Genomic DNA, 13,911 nt, shown 5'->3' with positions numbered 1-13,911 from the left:
ATGAGGTTCAAGGCAAAATAGAAAAGTTATTCAAGCAGTGAACATTCAGACCTGACATCTTGGTTAAAAACATTTTTTTTGAAATATAATTGATTTACAATGCTGTATTGGCTTTAGGTATACAACATAGTGATTGAATAGTTTTACGGATTATACTCCATTTAAAGGGCTTCCCCGGTGACTCAGTGGGTAAAGAACCCACTTTCAATGCCTTAGATGAAGGAGATGTGGAATCAATCCCTGGGTTGGGAAGATCTCCTGGAGGAGGACCTGACAATCCACTCCAGAATTCTTGCCTGGAGAATTCAATGGACAGAGGAGTCTGGCAGGCTATAGTCCACAGTGTTGCAAAGAGTCAGACATGACTGAAGTCACTGAGTACGCACACACTCCATTTAAAGTTACTATTAAATGTTGACTTTATTCTCAGTGCTGTGACTTCCCTTGTGGCTCAGACGGTAAAACGTCTGCCTACAATTCAGGAGACCCGAGTTTGATCCCTGGGTCAGAAAGATCTGCTGGAGAAGGAAATGGCAACCCACTCCAGTACTCTTGCCTGGAAAATCTCATGGACGGAGGAGCCTGGTAGGCTACAGTCCATGGGGTCACAAAGAGTCAAACACGACTGAGCGACTTCACTTTCACTTTCTGTGCTGTAGAATAGATATCAGTTCAGTTCAGTTCAGTCGGTCAGTCATGTCTGACTCTTCAACCCCATGGAAGCACTCCAAGCTTCCCTGTCCATGACTAACTCCCGGAGCTTGTTCAAACTCATGTCCATCGAGTCGGTGATGTTATCCAACCATCTCATCCTCTGTCATCCCCTTCTCCTCCTGCCTTCAATCTTTCCCAGCATCAGGGGCTTTTCCAATGAGTCAATTCTTCGCATCAGGTGGCCAAAGTATTGGAATTTCAGCTTCAGCATCAGTCCTTCCAATGAACATTCAGGACTGAGCTCCTTTAGGATGGACTGGTTGGATCTCCTTGCAGTCCAAGGGACTCTCAAGAGTCTTTTCCAACACCACAGTTCAAAAACATCAATTCTTCTGCACTCAGCTTTCTTTATAGTCCAACTCTCACATCCTTACATGACTACTGGAAAAACCACAGCTTTGACTAGACAGACCTTTGTTGGCAAAGTAATGTCTCTGCTTTTTAATATGCTGTCTAGGTTGGTTATAACTTTTCTTCTAAAGAGCAAGCGTCTTTTAATTCCATGGCTGCATCACCATCTGCAGTGACTTTGGAGCCCAAATAGGATGGACATATCCTTGTGCGTGTGTGTTGTCACCTCAGCCGTGTAGCCCACCAGGCTCCTCTGTCCATGGGAGTCTCCAGGCATGAATACTGGAGTGGGTAGCCATTCCCTTCTCCAGGGGATCTTCTCGATCCAGGGATCAAACCTGCAGGGCGGGGGGTGGTGAGGGAGAACAAGCTAACACCAACAGGTTCCCTTGCTTCCTCCTCCCCAAGGGGGATGGGCGAGTTTCTTCCTTATATGGGGTGAGGGTAGGGGTGTGTCCGGGGCTCGGGCCAGAGGGGTGGCTTAGGTGTTTTGCCCACCCCTAGTGGGGTGGAATGGGCTTTTGCTCCCTACACCCTGTTTTTTTGCTCCAGCCTCCTCAAAAGTGGCAGTTGGGTCTTTTTGATCTTTTCGGTCCAGAGTTTGCCCCAATCGCACCCACGGGCAGTTATTTTTAGTCCCCTGCAGTCTCGTGGTATTTTGTTGCCTGAGGAGAGGTGTGTCCAGGTGCAAGCAATGGAGCAAAGTGTCCCAGGTTCCAGCCTGTCTCAGATTGTGTGTTGATTTTATGGTTTGTCAAATGCCACCCAGTTGAGCACGTTTCTATGGGGGTGAGGGAAGAGACAGTGGTTAGAAAGGGGGTGGGCTAGGTCTTAGGAAGGAGGAAGATACATGAAGATGGGTTTCTTTTCACTTATATACCTCTAAACGCAGACCCTGAGACAATGATTTGCGTAAGGCTTGTTTTAGGAAATGATCCCAAGGGATGGGTGTGGGGGACTGAGAAGGAGGGAAAACCAATCCAAGAAATATCACAAAGTCGATCACTATTGTGGGCAGCTGAGGTTTTGTTAGGGGAAGCACACTGATTGAAACTGCCCACCCTGGCCAGGCACCATAGTGACCATTTGGATGAGTTCTTTTATGACAGGAGGTCCTGGTAAGGAACACAGAGCTAATAAACCACCACCAACCAGGAGAGCTCAGGAAAGGTCAAAAAGTGACACCATGTGTCCAACCACCTCCCAGAATCCTTCTCATTGGCATCCATCTTGGCTGAACAAGACATGTACCACCAGGAGTCAGAATGACTGGCTAAAGACAACCTGGAAACTAATCCCATCACCATAAAGCCCAAGACTGCAAGCCGCATGGCAGAGCAGTTCTCCTGGATGCCCTTAACCTGCTGCTCTCCCTTCCCAGTAAAGTCTCTTGCTTTGTCAGCATATGTGTCTCCTCGGGCAATTCATTTCCGAGTGTTAGACAAGAGCCCACTTTTGGGCCTTGGAAGTGGTTCCCCTTCCTGCAACAGTTTGATCCCGCTGGAGAGAGCAATGTAGAACATGCATCAAAATTATCTACCTGAGAGGAGGAAGATGGGATTATGTACTCACTAGTTCCTGTCTTTCCGTGGGGCAAGTCTTGCCCCCTTGCAGTGTTAAGTCCCTAGAACTTCCATATGTGCTCAGAGTTACTTGGAAGGCTTGTTAAGACACAGTCTGGTGAGACCCATCACCAGAGGACCTGACTCAGGTAAGTCTGGAATAGTTGCTGAGGATTTGTAGTTCACAGAGATTCCCAGGTGATGCCGATTCTGCTGGTCTGGGGTCCATCTCTACTTTTGAGAATGAATGATTTAGAGGTTTGAGTAGTGAAAGATGATAACATGCGGGAAGATGGCAGTTGACTCAAAGTCATGGAGTTGTGAGCCAGCATTAAATGTTCTGGAATTACAAGTGTTTGGCCACATCTGATGTGTTTTGAGAGTGATGAAGAAAGACTGCAGGACCAGCAAGGGGTAAATGATCAAGGATCCTGAACGCCAAGCAAAGGAACCTGAACTTAATTCTGTAGGTAATAAGAGTCTATCTGAAGGATTTATTTTATTTTTTTACTTCTTGGTTGGTTTTTTTTTTTTTTAGAATCCCTGACATCTACCAAGTCTCTCAGCATTTTATTTTATTAATAATTTTGTTTACTTTTATTTTTGGCTGTGCTGGGTCTTCACTGCTGCTAGGGCTTTTCTCTAGTTGTCATGTGTGAGCTTCTCATTGTTGTGGAGCATGGGTTTTAGGGCACGTGGGTGCAGTAGTTGTGACTCCCAGGCTCTAGAGCACAGGCTCAATTGTTGTGATGCACAGGCTTAGTTGCTCCTCAGCATGGGGGATCTTCCTGGATCAGGGATTGAACCTGTGCCTCCTGCATTGGCAGGTGGATTCTTTACCACTAGCACCACCTGGGAAGCCCAGAAAGGTGAGTGAGAAGCAGCAGTTCCAACAGACAAGAATGATCCTGTTTATCCCTACCTTGGCCTCATTTTACCCTGGGCTTCATCACTTAAACTCAAAACACACTTTTAATATTTGGTGCTTGTAGCCATCACAATGTACTGCTCTCCACAACCCATGAATGAGACCACAGGGAACTGTAAACAGGTCTGGCTTTCCATGTCACCACATGCATGCTCAACTGCTTCAGCCACACCCAACTCTTTGAGACCCTCATGGACTGTAGCCCGCCAGGCTCCTCTGTCCGTGGGATGCTCCAGGCAAGAATGCTGGAGTGGGTTGCCATGCCCTTCTTCAGGAGATCTTCTCAACCCAAGGACTGAACCTGTGTCTCTTCGCGTTGGCATTTGGGTCGCCACTAGCCCCACCTGGGAAGCCCATCCACTCATTCCAGCTGGTACTTACCCACACTTGATCAACAGATCACTGACACATAAGGACTGTGCAAAGTAATCAGAAGAAAACTTTATTATACATTGTGAAGCTAACAAGGGTTCTGGAAGGAAGACAGGGAGAGGGAAGGAGTCAGCTGTAGGCAACGGGGCAGGGGGTGGGCAGCGGAGGGAACAGGACTAGGGCCTCTGTCTGCTGTCCTGAGGACTGACCACTGGGATGGCACAACAGCCTCAAACCACCCACCTCTGAGAGGGGAAGATGGCAGGCGGGGGAAGGGAACGGAGTGCTGTATCTCCAGGCGCCCGGTTTGCTCTGGAATTAGGTTAGGGCTAGGCTTGGGTTTCACGTAGAAACAGGGCCCACAGGAGGCCCAGCCTGGGAGGAAGGTAGACACTGTCTGTCCCCAAAGTTCTCGGCTCAGGTCTTCATCCGCCTCTTAGACTCCAAGGGAGTGGATCTCGCTCCGGAGGAGGAGGACTTGGTTGTTGGCCCAGTGGTCTTCTGTCCAGCCAAGTCCTAAGCAGGTGATGGGTCCCCAACAGCACAGTGTTTCTAGCCCCTGGAGCTGGGGCTGCTGGGGGTAGAGGCTGGGGTGGACACGCCCCTGAAGGCAGCCTTGGCTGGGGGTGGGTTGTCTTCTCGGCTGGAACTACGGGGTCTCCGCCTGGGTGCACCCCCAGGCATGCGATTGAAGGTGGGGGAAGTAGCACCTCCAAAGCCGGGCTTCTTCTTAGGGATGGGCTTATTTTTAGCACTGGGCCCCATGGTCACCATGAGGGGGCTCTGGCCAGGAAAGCTCCAGGTGTTCTGGGCCACTCTTCCCGCTCTGCTTTGTGTGGTTCTCCCGGCTCCCCTTCTTTCCACTGAAATACTGAGAGCTGCAAAGGGGCAGCTCAGATCCAGGACAGATGCTCTGCTCCCAAAGCCCTGAGGTTTGGCCAGGACCCCCGGCCTGCAGGGGGCTGTGCTTGATCCGCCAACTGTGGAGCAGCGCGGCCCACTGCTGGGCCCAGCGCTGGGCACGGCCGGGCGCACACAGGTGGCAGCTGCAGACCCAGGGGAAGGGGTTGGGCCGGATGGGAATGCAGCTGGGGTGGCAGCCAAGGCTGGCTGGGTGCTGGCATGGGTGCCCATGGGGGAGTTGGTGGGTGGAACTGGGGGGCCTGGAGCAGAGGTTGGGTCCCCGGCTAGGCCTGGAGCTGCTAGGTTTCCATAGTGCGGAGAGTGGTCCCAGGAGGGGGCTCCGCGCTGCTGTACATCAGGGGCCCCAGAGATGGGCTGGGCAGGGGCTCCGGTGTGAGAGGAGCTGCTGAACCCGAGTCCAGGCAGGCTGGTGCTGACTGTGACAGAGGCCACGCTGTCCCTGGAGTGCGTCTGCAGGGTCTGAGGAGAAGGGAAGAGGCTCCTGCTGGAGTCAGGGGGAGACCCGAAGAGGGGACACTGGGAGGATGGAATGGTGTCCATGGGGGTGACCTCAGTGTCAGAAGCTGGGTGGGAAGCCAGGGCCCCAGATGTGCAGGGTGAGGGTTTGGTTTGGAGAGCAGACGGGATGAGCTGGCTGGTGGGGGGCAGGGATCGAGGGTCAGATACGGGAGGGGGGCTCTTGGGGGTGAAGACAGGAGAGTCTAGGCACATGGGTGTGGGAGACCCCATGCCAGCAGAGCCGGGTGCTGCAGGGAAGGCCGGTCTGGCATCCTCTGCAGCCAGGCCCCACGCCGGGGGCTGGGAAGGGCCTCTTCCTCCTGCCCCGTTCGTAAAAGGCCCCCAGACGGGCTTCTGCTGGAAGCCGGGAAGCCAAGCCGTCGTACCCGGGGCCGGAGCCAGGCTTCCCGTCGCACCCGCAGTGCCTGGCGCGGGGGCCGAAGCAGGGGCGGAAGGGCTTGGGGGCCGAGCAGACAGGCCCGAGCTGCCTGATCCTGGGGAGGAAGCGGGGGTGGGCAAGGTGAACGGGGCGGGGGGCCGTGAGTGGGAAGGAGGGCCCGGGAGGGGCTGGGACCGGGAGGAGAGGGGCCCGGGGGAGCCGTGCCGCCCCCTTGACCAGGGATGCGCAGAGGAGGCCCCTCCAGCAGACGCCCGGCTGTCCACTGGCGCTGGGGAGGCCGACTCCTTCTGGCCTCTCTCGGGCCGAGGAGCCCTGCCGGGGCCCGGAGAATCTGCCGGCGCGGGGAAGGGACGGCAGGGCTGCGCGGCTGGGGTCTCCTCCCGCAGCGCGCTGTTGATGCGCTGGAACGCCGCTGCTTTCTCCGCGTCCAGGTCTTCGGCGGTGACTCGGAAACCCAGCTCAGGGGGTGGGGGCAGCCTCAGCGGCTCCCCTCGCCTGCGCGGCAGCAGAGGAACCCTGCGTCTTCGGGGCCTGGGACTGTCCGACGTTGGGGCGCCGTTCTCCCACGTTCGTTTCTGCCCCCTGGTTGCCTCCGCGTCCTCGTCAGGCCGGCTGTTGCTCTGGGAAGCCAGCGGCGCGGCACAGGGCGGCGGCGGGCCCTTCTCGCTCCCTTTCCTCGAGGACCTCCCTGGCGGCCCTCGCGGTATGGGGGGGCCCGTTCTCCTCTGGCCTGGCGGGAAACCTCGGGTGGAGCTGTAGGAGCTCGTGATGGCGTTTCTTTGGGGGCAGGAGCTCACACAAGAGGTCTGGAGTTTCTTGGTGGACCTGTCTACTGAGCTCTTGGCGTGGAGGTTTTTCCGCAGAGACCCAGGCCTGGGCACGAAGGCAGAGAGGTCTCCCGGGGCCCCCAGGGGCCTAAATGCTGATCGTGCACCCCGAGAGCCATCGGGGCCCGTTTTCTGATGGTCCTCTGTGAATGCAGGGTCTTCGTCCTGCTGGGCCATTCCCTTCCCGCTCTCTCCCAGGGCCCTCCTCACCATCTTCTCTGTGCAGGAGCCCGGGGCACACCTGCGTGTGGTGGGCGGCGCGGGGGTGACCTGCTGCTGGCGCCCACTACACACAGTGACCGTGCCCACTGCGGACGCTGAGCCGCGGCACATCGTGGAGATGCGAGCACCCAGCACCGCCTTCCTCTGATGATGTCGCCTGCAGAGGGAGGTGAGGACCCCCAGGAAGGAGCGCAGGGTCTGCGGGATAATAGAACACCGTCTCAGAGACGCTGTGACAAAGCGCAGATGCAGAGTCACCGGATACTCGTGGGCTGGCCTGCGAGTGGACAGCGGGGCTCGGACAGCTGGGTGACCTGGGCCGGCCACGGAAAATCGGCGGGTGCGGGGATCGGGCTGGGGGCGGCCGAGCCCTCCTGGTAGGTGCTGGCCCCCCAGAGCCTGGAGTGGGGGTGAAGGGCAGGGCCTGCCCAGGTAAGTGCCCATAGGGCAGGTGGATGGGTGATCGGCGCTTGGATAGAGAGCTGAGCTCAGAGAGCTCTGGTTCAGCTGCCAGCTCAGCCAAAGGCCAAGCAAGCACTGTTTGGCGCGTTGCTAGGACGCAGCTCTAGGACCTGTGAGCAAAGAATGGGCGCGCGTGCGCAGGGGCCCACGAGGACCGGGTGGGCGCGAAGGTTCTAGAGGGATGGCGCATGCGCGAGGGGGAAACACGTGTGTGTGTGTGTGTGTGTGTGTGTGTGTGTGTGTCTGTGTCTGTGTGTCTGTGTGTCTGTGTGTCCCTGGGGCTGGGGGGGTGTGTGTTTGTGTCCCTAGGGCAGCATAGGGATGCGCTGCTGAACTTGGGCGCTTCCAGATCTCTGGGCTCTGCGGGTTGGAGGTGTTTGCTCTGAGAGTGATGAGCTTCTTGACAGGACAGGTGCCCCTTCTCCCAGGCTGGTCTCTAACTGTACAGGATCCATCCCTGCCCAGTAGAATGGGAACCCTGGGGAGCAGGGTGCCTGGTCAGCAGCCGCTGCATGGAATGGCAGCTTTGACGTCAGCACTCTGCGTCCTCCTGTCCTCTCACCTGGTTACATTGGAGAGGAGAGCTGCTAAGAACAGAAGCGCCGACGCCACTCAGATCCGCTGGGGTGGCAACTGAAATGGTGGCCAGGGCAGGTGGGAGGGACCTATACTCTATGTATATTTCCCAGTCCATGTGGGAGAGTAGGAGTCTAAGTACCATGGGTACTAAATAACATACAGAGATGTCCTAATCACGGAGGAAATCCACTGTGAACTCAGGAATAACTCACTGCGCTGGACACAGCCCATAGGTCAACCCCACCTCAGCACTGGGAAACTCTCCTGCCTTTTGTTTCAGCTGAGCTCAGACTGAGTCTTAGCCTTTCTCCATTACTGCAGTAGTCTTCAGTATCATCTTCCTTGCCTGTTTTACTTTTTTCCCCTATTTTTTAGCCACACCGGGCATGAGGGTTCTTTGTTCCCCACTGGGGTTGGAACCTCCACCCCCTGCAGTTGGAAGCATGGTGTCTTAACCACCGGACCTCCGTGGAAGTCCCCTGTTTAACTTGTTTTGGGTACAATTTTTGCTTTGACCACAGTAAAATGTAGAGGCTTTACAGAAATATAGATTTTGTTACCCTTTGCTCTTTGTTACAGTTGTCATGGGCTTCTCCCCACCCCCAACCGCACCGACCCCGCCCTGGCTGTGTTAAGTCTTAACAGCTTGGTGTTAAGTCCCCAATGGGCAAGGGAAAGAGAACTCTTTTATAGAGGGGGAAACGGAAGTTGGACGGGCTCTAGAAAAGAGGTCATGGCTTTTCATTGGCTGAAACCTTGCCAGGAAAGAAAGGGAGTCTTCCTCTTCTGTTGTGCTCTGCTACGGTCAAAGGGCATGAGAGCTCCCCCTCTGGCCTCCCAACTCTATTTGATTGAGGTTTCTGTTTATTAATTTTTTACAGAAGCATCATGATTGAGGTTGAAAACAAGTCTTGTCTTCTCTAGGTGTCCTCAATGAATTAAACAACAAACAAAGTGACATACAGTATACCCGTCTGGGTCATAAAATAAACATGAGTGGATAAATACCACCCAGTTGGTCAATGAATCAGTTGAGTTCAGTTCAGTCCCTCCGTTGTGTACAAATCTTTGCGACCCTATGAATCGCAGCACGCCAGGCCTCCCTGTCCATCACCAACTGCTGGAGTTTACCCAAACCCATTTTCATCGAGTTGGTGATGCCATCCAACCATCTCATCCTCGGTCGTCCCCTTCTCCTCCTGCCCCCAATCCTTCCCAGCATTAGGGGCTTTTCCAATGAGCCAACTCTTTGCATGAGGTGGCCAAAGTATTGGAGTTTCAGTTTCAACATCAGTCCTTCCAATGAACACCCAGGACTGATCTTTAGGATGGACTAGTTGGATCTTCTTGCAGTCCAAGGGACTCTCAAGAGTCTTCTCCAACACCACAGTTCAAAAGCATCAATTCTTCGGCGCTCAGCTTTGTTCACTGTTCAACTCTCACATCCATACATGACCACTGGAAAAACCATAGCCTTGACTAGACGGACTTTGTTGGCAAAGTAATGTCTCTGCTTTTAAATATGCTACCTAGATTGGTCATAACCTTCCTTCCAAGGAGTAAGCGTCTTTTAATTTCATGGCTGCAATCACCATCAGCAGTGATTTTGGAGTCCAAAAAAATAAAGTCTGACACTGTTTCCACTGTTTCCCCATCTGTTTGCCATGAAGTGATGGGACCAGATGCCATGATCTTAGTTTTCTGAACGTTGAGCTTTAAGCCAACCTTTTCACTCTCCTCTTTAACTTTCATCAAGAGGCTCTTTAGTTCTTCTTCGCTTTCTGCCATAATGGTGGTGTCATCTGCATATCTGAGGTTATTGATATTTCTCCTGGCAATCTTGATTCCAGCTTGTGTTTCTTCCAGCCCAGCGTTTCTCATGATGTACTCTGCATATAAGTTAAATAAGCAGGGTGACAATATACAGGCTTGATGTACTCCTTTTCCTATTTGGAACCAGTCTGTTGTTCCATGTCCAGTTCTAACTGTTGCTTCCTGACTTGCATACAGGTTTCCCAAGAGACAGGTCAGATGGTCTGGTATTCCCATCTCTTTCAGAATTTTCCACAGTTTATTTTGATCCACACAGTCAAAGGCTTTGGCATAGTCAATAAAGCAGAAATAGATGTTTTTCTGGAACTCTCTTGCTTTTTCGATGATCCAGCAGATGTTGGCAATTTGATCTCTGGTTCCTCCGCCTTTTCTAAAACCAGCTTGAACATCTGGAAGTTCACGGTTCACGTATTGCTGAAGCCTGGCTTGGAGAATTTTGAGCATTACTTTACTAGCGTGTGAGATGAGTGCAATTGTGTGGTAGTTTGAGCATTCTTTGGCATTGTCTTTCTTTGGGACTGGAATGAAAACTGACCTTTTCCAGTCCTGTGGCCACTGCTGAGTTTTCCAGATTTGCTGGCATGTTGAGTGCAGCACTTTCACAGCATCATCTTTCAGGATTTGAAATAGCTCAACTGGAATTCCATCACCTCCACTAGCTTTGTTCGTAGTGATGCTTTCTAAGGCTCACTTGACTTCACATTCCAGGATGTCTGGCTCTAGGTGAGTGATCACACCATCGTGATTATCTGGGTTGTGAAGATCTTTTTTGTACAGTTCTTCTGTATATTCTTGCCACCTCTTCTTAATATCTTCTGTTTCTGTTAGGTCCATACCATTTCTGTCCTTTATCGAGCCCATCTTTGCATGAAATGTTCCCTTGGTATCTCTAATTTTCTTGAAGAGATCTCTAGTCTTTCCCAATCTGTTGTTTTCCTCTATGTCTTTGCACTGATGGCCGAGGAAGGCTTTCTTATCTCTCCTTGCTATCCTTTGGAACTCTGCATTCAGATGGGAATATCTTTCCTTTTCTCCTTTGCTTTTTTGCTTCTCTTCTTTTCACAGCTATTTGTAAGGCCTCCTCAGACAGCCATTTTGTTTTTTTGCATTTCTTTTCCATGGGGATTTTCTTGATCCCTGTCTCCTGTACAATGTCACGAACCTCTGTCCATAGTTCATCAGGCATTCTGTCTATCAGATCTAGTCCCTTAAATCTGTTTGTCACTTCCACTGTATAATCATAAGGGATTTGATTTAGGTCATACCTGTATGGTCTAGTGGTTTTCCCTACTTTCTTCAATTTAAGTCTGAATTTGGCAATAAGGAGTTCATGATCTGAGCCACGGTCCGCTCCTGGTCTTGTTTTTGCTGACTGTATAGAGCTTCTCCATCTTTGGCTGCAAAGAATATAACCAATCTGATTTTGGAGTTGACCATCTGGTGATGTCCATGTGTAGAGTCTTCTCTTGTGTTGTTGGAAGAGGGTGTTTGCTATGACCAGTGCGTTCTCTTGGCAAAACTCTATTAGCCTTTGCCCTGCTTCATTCTGTACTCCAGGGCCAAATTTGCCTGTTATGCCAGGTGTCTCCTGACTTCCTACTTTTGCATTCCAGTCCTCTATAATGAAAAGGACATCTTTTTTGGGTGTTAGTTCTAAAAGGTCTTGTAGGTCTTCATAGAACTGTTCAAGTTCAGCTTCTTCAGCGTTAGTGGTCTGACAGAATGTTGCCCACTGGAGAAGGGCATGGCAAACCACTTCAGTATTCTTGCCTTGAGAACCCCATGAACAGTATGAAAAGGCAAAAAGATGGGACACTGAAAGATGAACTCCCCAGGTTGGTAGGTGCTCAATATGCTACTGGAGATCAGTGGAGAAATAACTCCAGAAAGAATGATGGGATGGAGCCAAAGCAAAAACAATACCCAGCTGTGGATGTGACTGGTCAATGAATAAAATTATGCTATTAATTCGTAACTTTTTTCCACCTTAAAACAATAGCCATTTATTATCACACAGTTCTGTAAGTCAGAAGTCCATTCTGGCTAAAGTGGATTCCTTACTCCGGGTCTGAAGGTGTGAGGCCTGCTGACTCCTTTTATTGTTTTAGATGACACCCAGAGAACCAGGAAAGTGTAGGGAGGATGAAAATCAGGAGAAAATATACAGGAAGTCAGACTGATTTCAAATTATTACTTTTTTAAAAAATACTTTTTGTCCACGCCATGAGGCATGCAGGATCCTAGTTCCCCCACCAGGGATTGAACCCATGTCCCCTGCATTGGAATCACAGAGTCCAACCACTGGAACACCAGGGAAGTCCCTGAAATTATTAAATACAGTTGCTTATCATCCAAAAGTAACTGTTTGTGGCATACTTTTTGCTGGATATCTTTGTATTTGTCCAAAATCAAGGCCACAGACTCTGCTTTCTACTAAGTTTGTCTCTTTAAAGAATTTTTAAGATCACACCAACGGGCTTCCCTGGTGGTTCAGTTGGTAAACAATCCGATGCCTGCAATGCAGGAGACCAGGGTTCAATCCCTGGGTTAGGAAGATCCCCTGGAGAAGGAAATGTCAACCTGCTACAGAATTCTTACCTAGAGAATCCCAGGGAGAGAGCAGCCTGGAGGGCTACAGTCCATGGGGTCTCAAAGAGTCAGGGACGATTGAAGCAGCTTAGCATGCACAATCCAAATAAAACCGGTAACAGATTCTGTTAGAAATGTTTATAAATTGTTCTGGGACAGCAACATAAAGCAACGTTTTGCCTGGAGACAAAAGGAATGGTTCCTAGAGTAAAGAGCAGCTGATCACTGGGCATTGGGTGCAGTGGAATTTCGCTGTCATTCAGGGTTAACTGCCTCCAAGAAGAAGGAAAGCTGAACATTTACCTGTGAATTTCAACTGCTGTAATTTTTAATATTGTCACCCTGCTTATTTAACTTATATGCAGAGCGTATCATGCGAAATCCTGGGCTGGATGAAGCACAAGCTGGAATCAAGATTGCTGGGAGAAATATCAATAACCTCAGATACACAGATGACATCACCCTTATGGCAGAAAGCGAAGAAGAACTAAAGAGCTTGTTGATGAAAGTGAAATAGGAGAGTGAAAAAGTTGGTTTAAAATTCAGCATTCAGAAAACTAAGATCATGGCATCCGGTCCCATCACTTCATGGGAAATAGATGGGGAAACAGTGGAAACAGTGACAGACTTTATTATATTCTTGGGCTCCAAAATCACTGCAGATGGTGACTGCAGCCATGAAATTAAAAGACACTTGCTCCTTGGAAGAAAACCTATGACCAACCTAGACAGCATATTAAAAAGCAGAGACATTACTTTGCCAACAAAGGTCCATCTAGTCAAGCTATGGTTTTTCCAGTAGTCATGTATGGATGTGAGAGTTGGACTATAAAGAAAGCTGAGCACTGAAGAATTGATGCTTTTGAGCTGTGGTGTTGGAAAAGACTCTTGAGAGTTCCTTGGACTGCAAGGAGACCCAACCAGTCCATCCTAAAGGAGCTCAGTCCTGAATATTCATTGGAAGGACTGATGCTGATGCTGGAATTTCAATACTTTGGCCACCATATGCAAAGAACTGACTCATTTGAAAAGCCCCTGATGCTGGGAAAGATTGAAGGCAGGAGGAGAAGGGGACGACAGAGGATGAGATGGTTGGATGGCATCACTGACTCGAAGGACATGAGTTTGAGCAAGCTCCAAGAATTGGTGATGGACAGGGAGGCCTGGCGTGCTGCAGTCCATGGGGTCATAAGAGTTGGACACAACTGAGCGACCGAACTGAACTGAATTTTTAATAATCTTGTGAGGAGTAGATAGACAGGATATTGTAGTTATCAAGACAGAAACGGTTACAAAACTAAGCAGTCACAGGATCAATGGATCCTTGCCTTCTGGTGGATATTTCAGAACGTGGAAGGGAGGTGAGAGGTCTGGCCTAGAACAGGGAAGAACAAGATCCTTTCATAGACTTTGACACAGTGCCACCTAGCGGGTTGCTGTGAGACGGCTAGACCCTTTTATGATTACTGACCCAAAGAAAATGTTGAGTCCTTTATATGCAGAGCACATCATGAGAAAAGCTGGGCTGAATGAAGCACAAGCTGGAATCAAGATTGCCGGGAGAAATATCAATAACTTCAGATATGCAGATAACACCACCCTTATGGCAGAAAGTGAAGAAGAACTAAACAGCCTCTTGATGAAAGTGAA

General features: G+C 50.6%; 1 protein-coding gene across 1 annotated transcript; it reads right to left on the bottom strand.

Annotated features, from left to right (window-relative positions):
- Positions 1 to 3,969: 3,969 nt before the first annotated feature.
- LOC145527859 (uncharacterized) lies at positions 3,970 to 8,832 on the bottom strand. The gene has a single exon (XM_081546172.1). The coding sequence runs from the start codon at positions 7,240 to 7,242 to the stop codon at positions 4,480 to 4,482; it is 2,763 nt and encodes a 920-aa protein (XP_081402298.1). The 5' UTR covers positions 7,243 to 8,832; the 3' UTR covers positions 3,970 to 4,479.
- Positions 8,833 to 13,911: the final 5,079 nt, after the last annotated feature.

This window comes from Giraffa tippelskirchi, chromosome 11, assembly GCF_054371585.1.
Source record: "Giraffa tippelskirchi isolate mGirTip1 chromosome 11, T2T-mGirTip1v1.2.pri, whole genome shotgun sequence".
NCBI lineage: Eukaryota > Metazoa > Chordata > Mammalia > Artiodactyla > Giraffidae > Giraffa > Giraffa tippelskirchi.
Note: the sequence above shows the minus strand (reverse complement) of the source record. Positions and strands in the feature narration are given on the sequence as shown.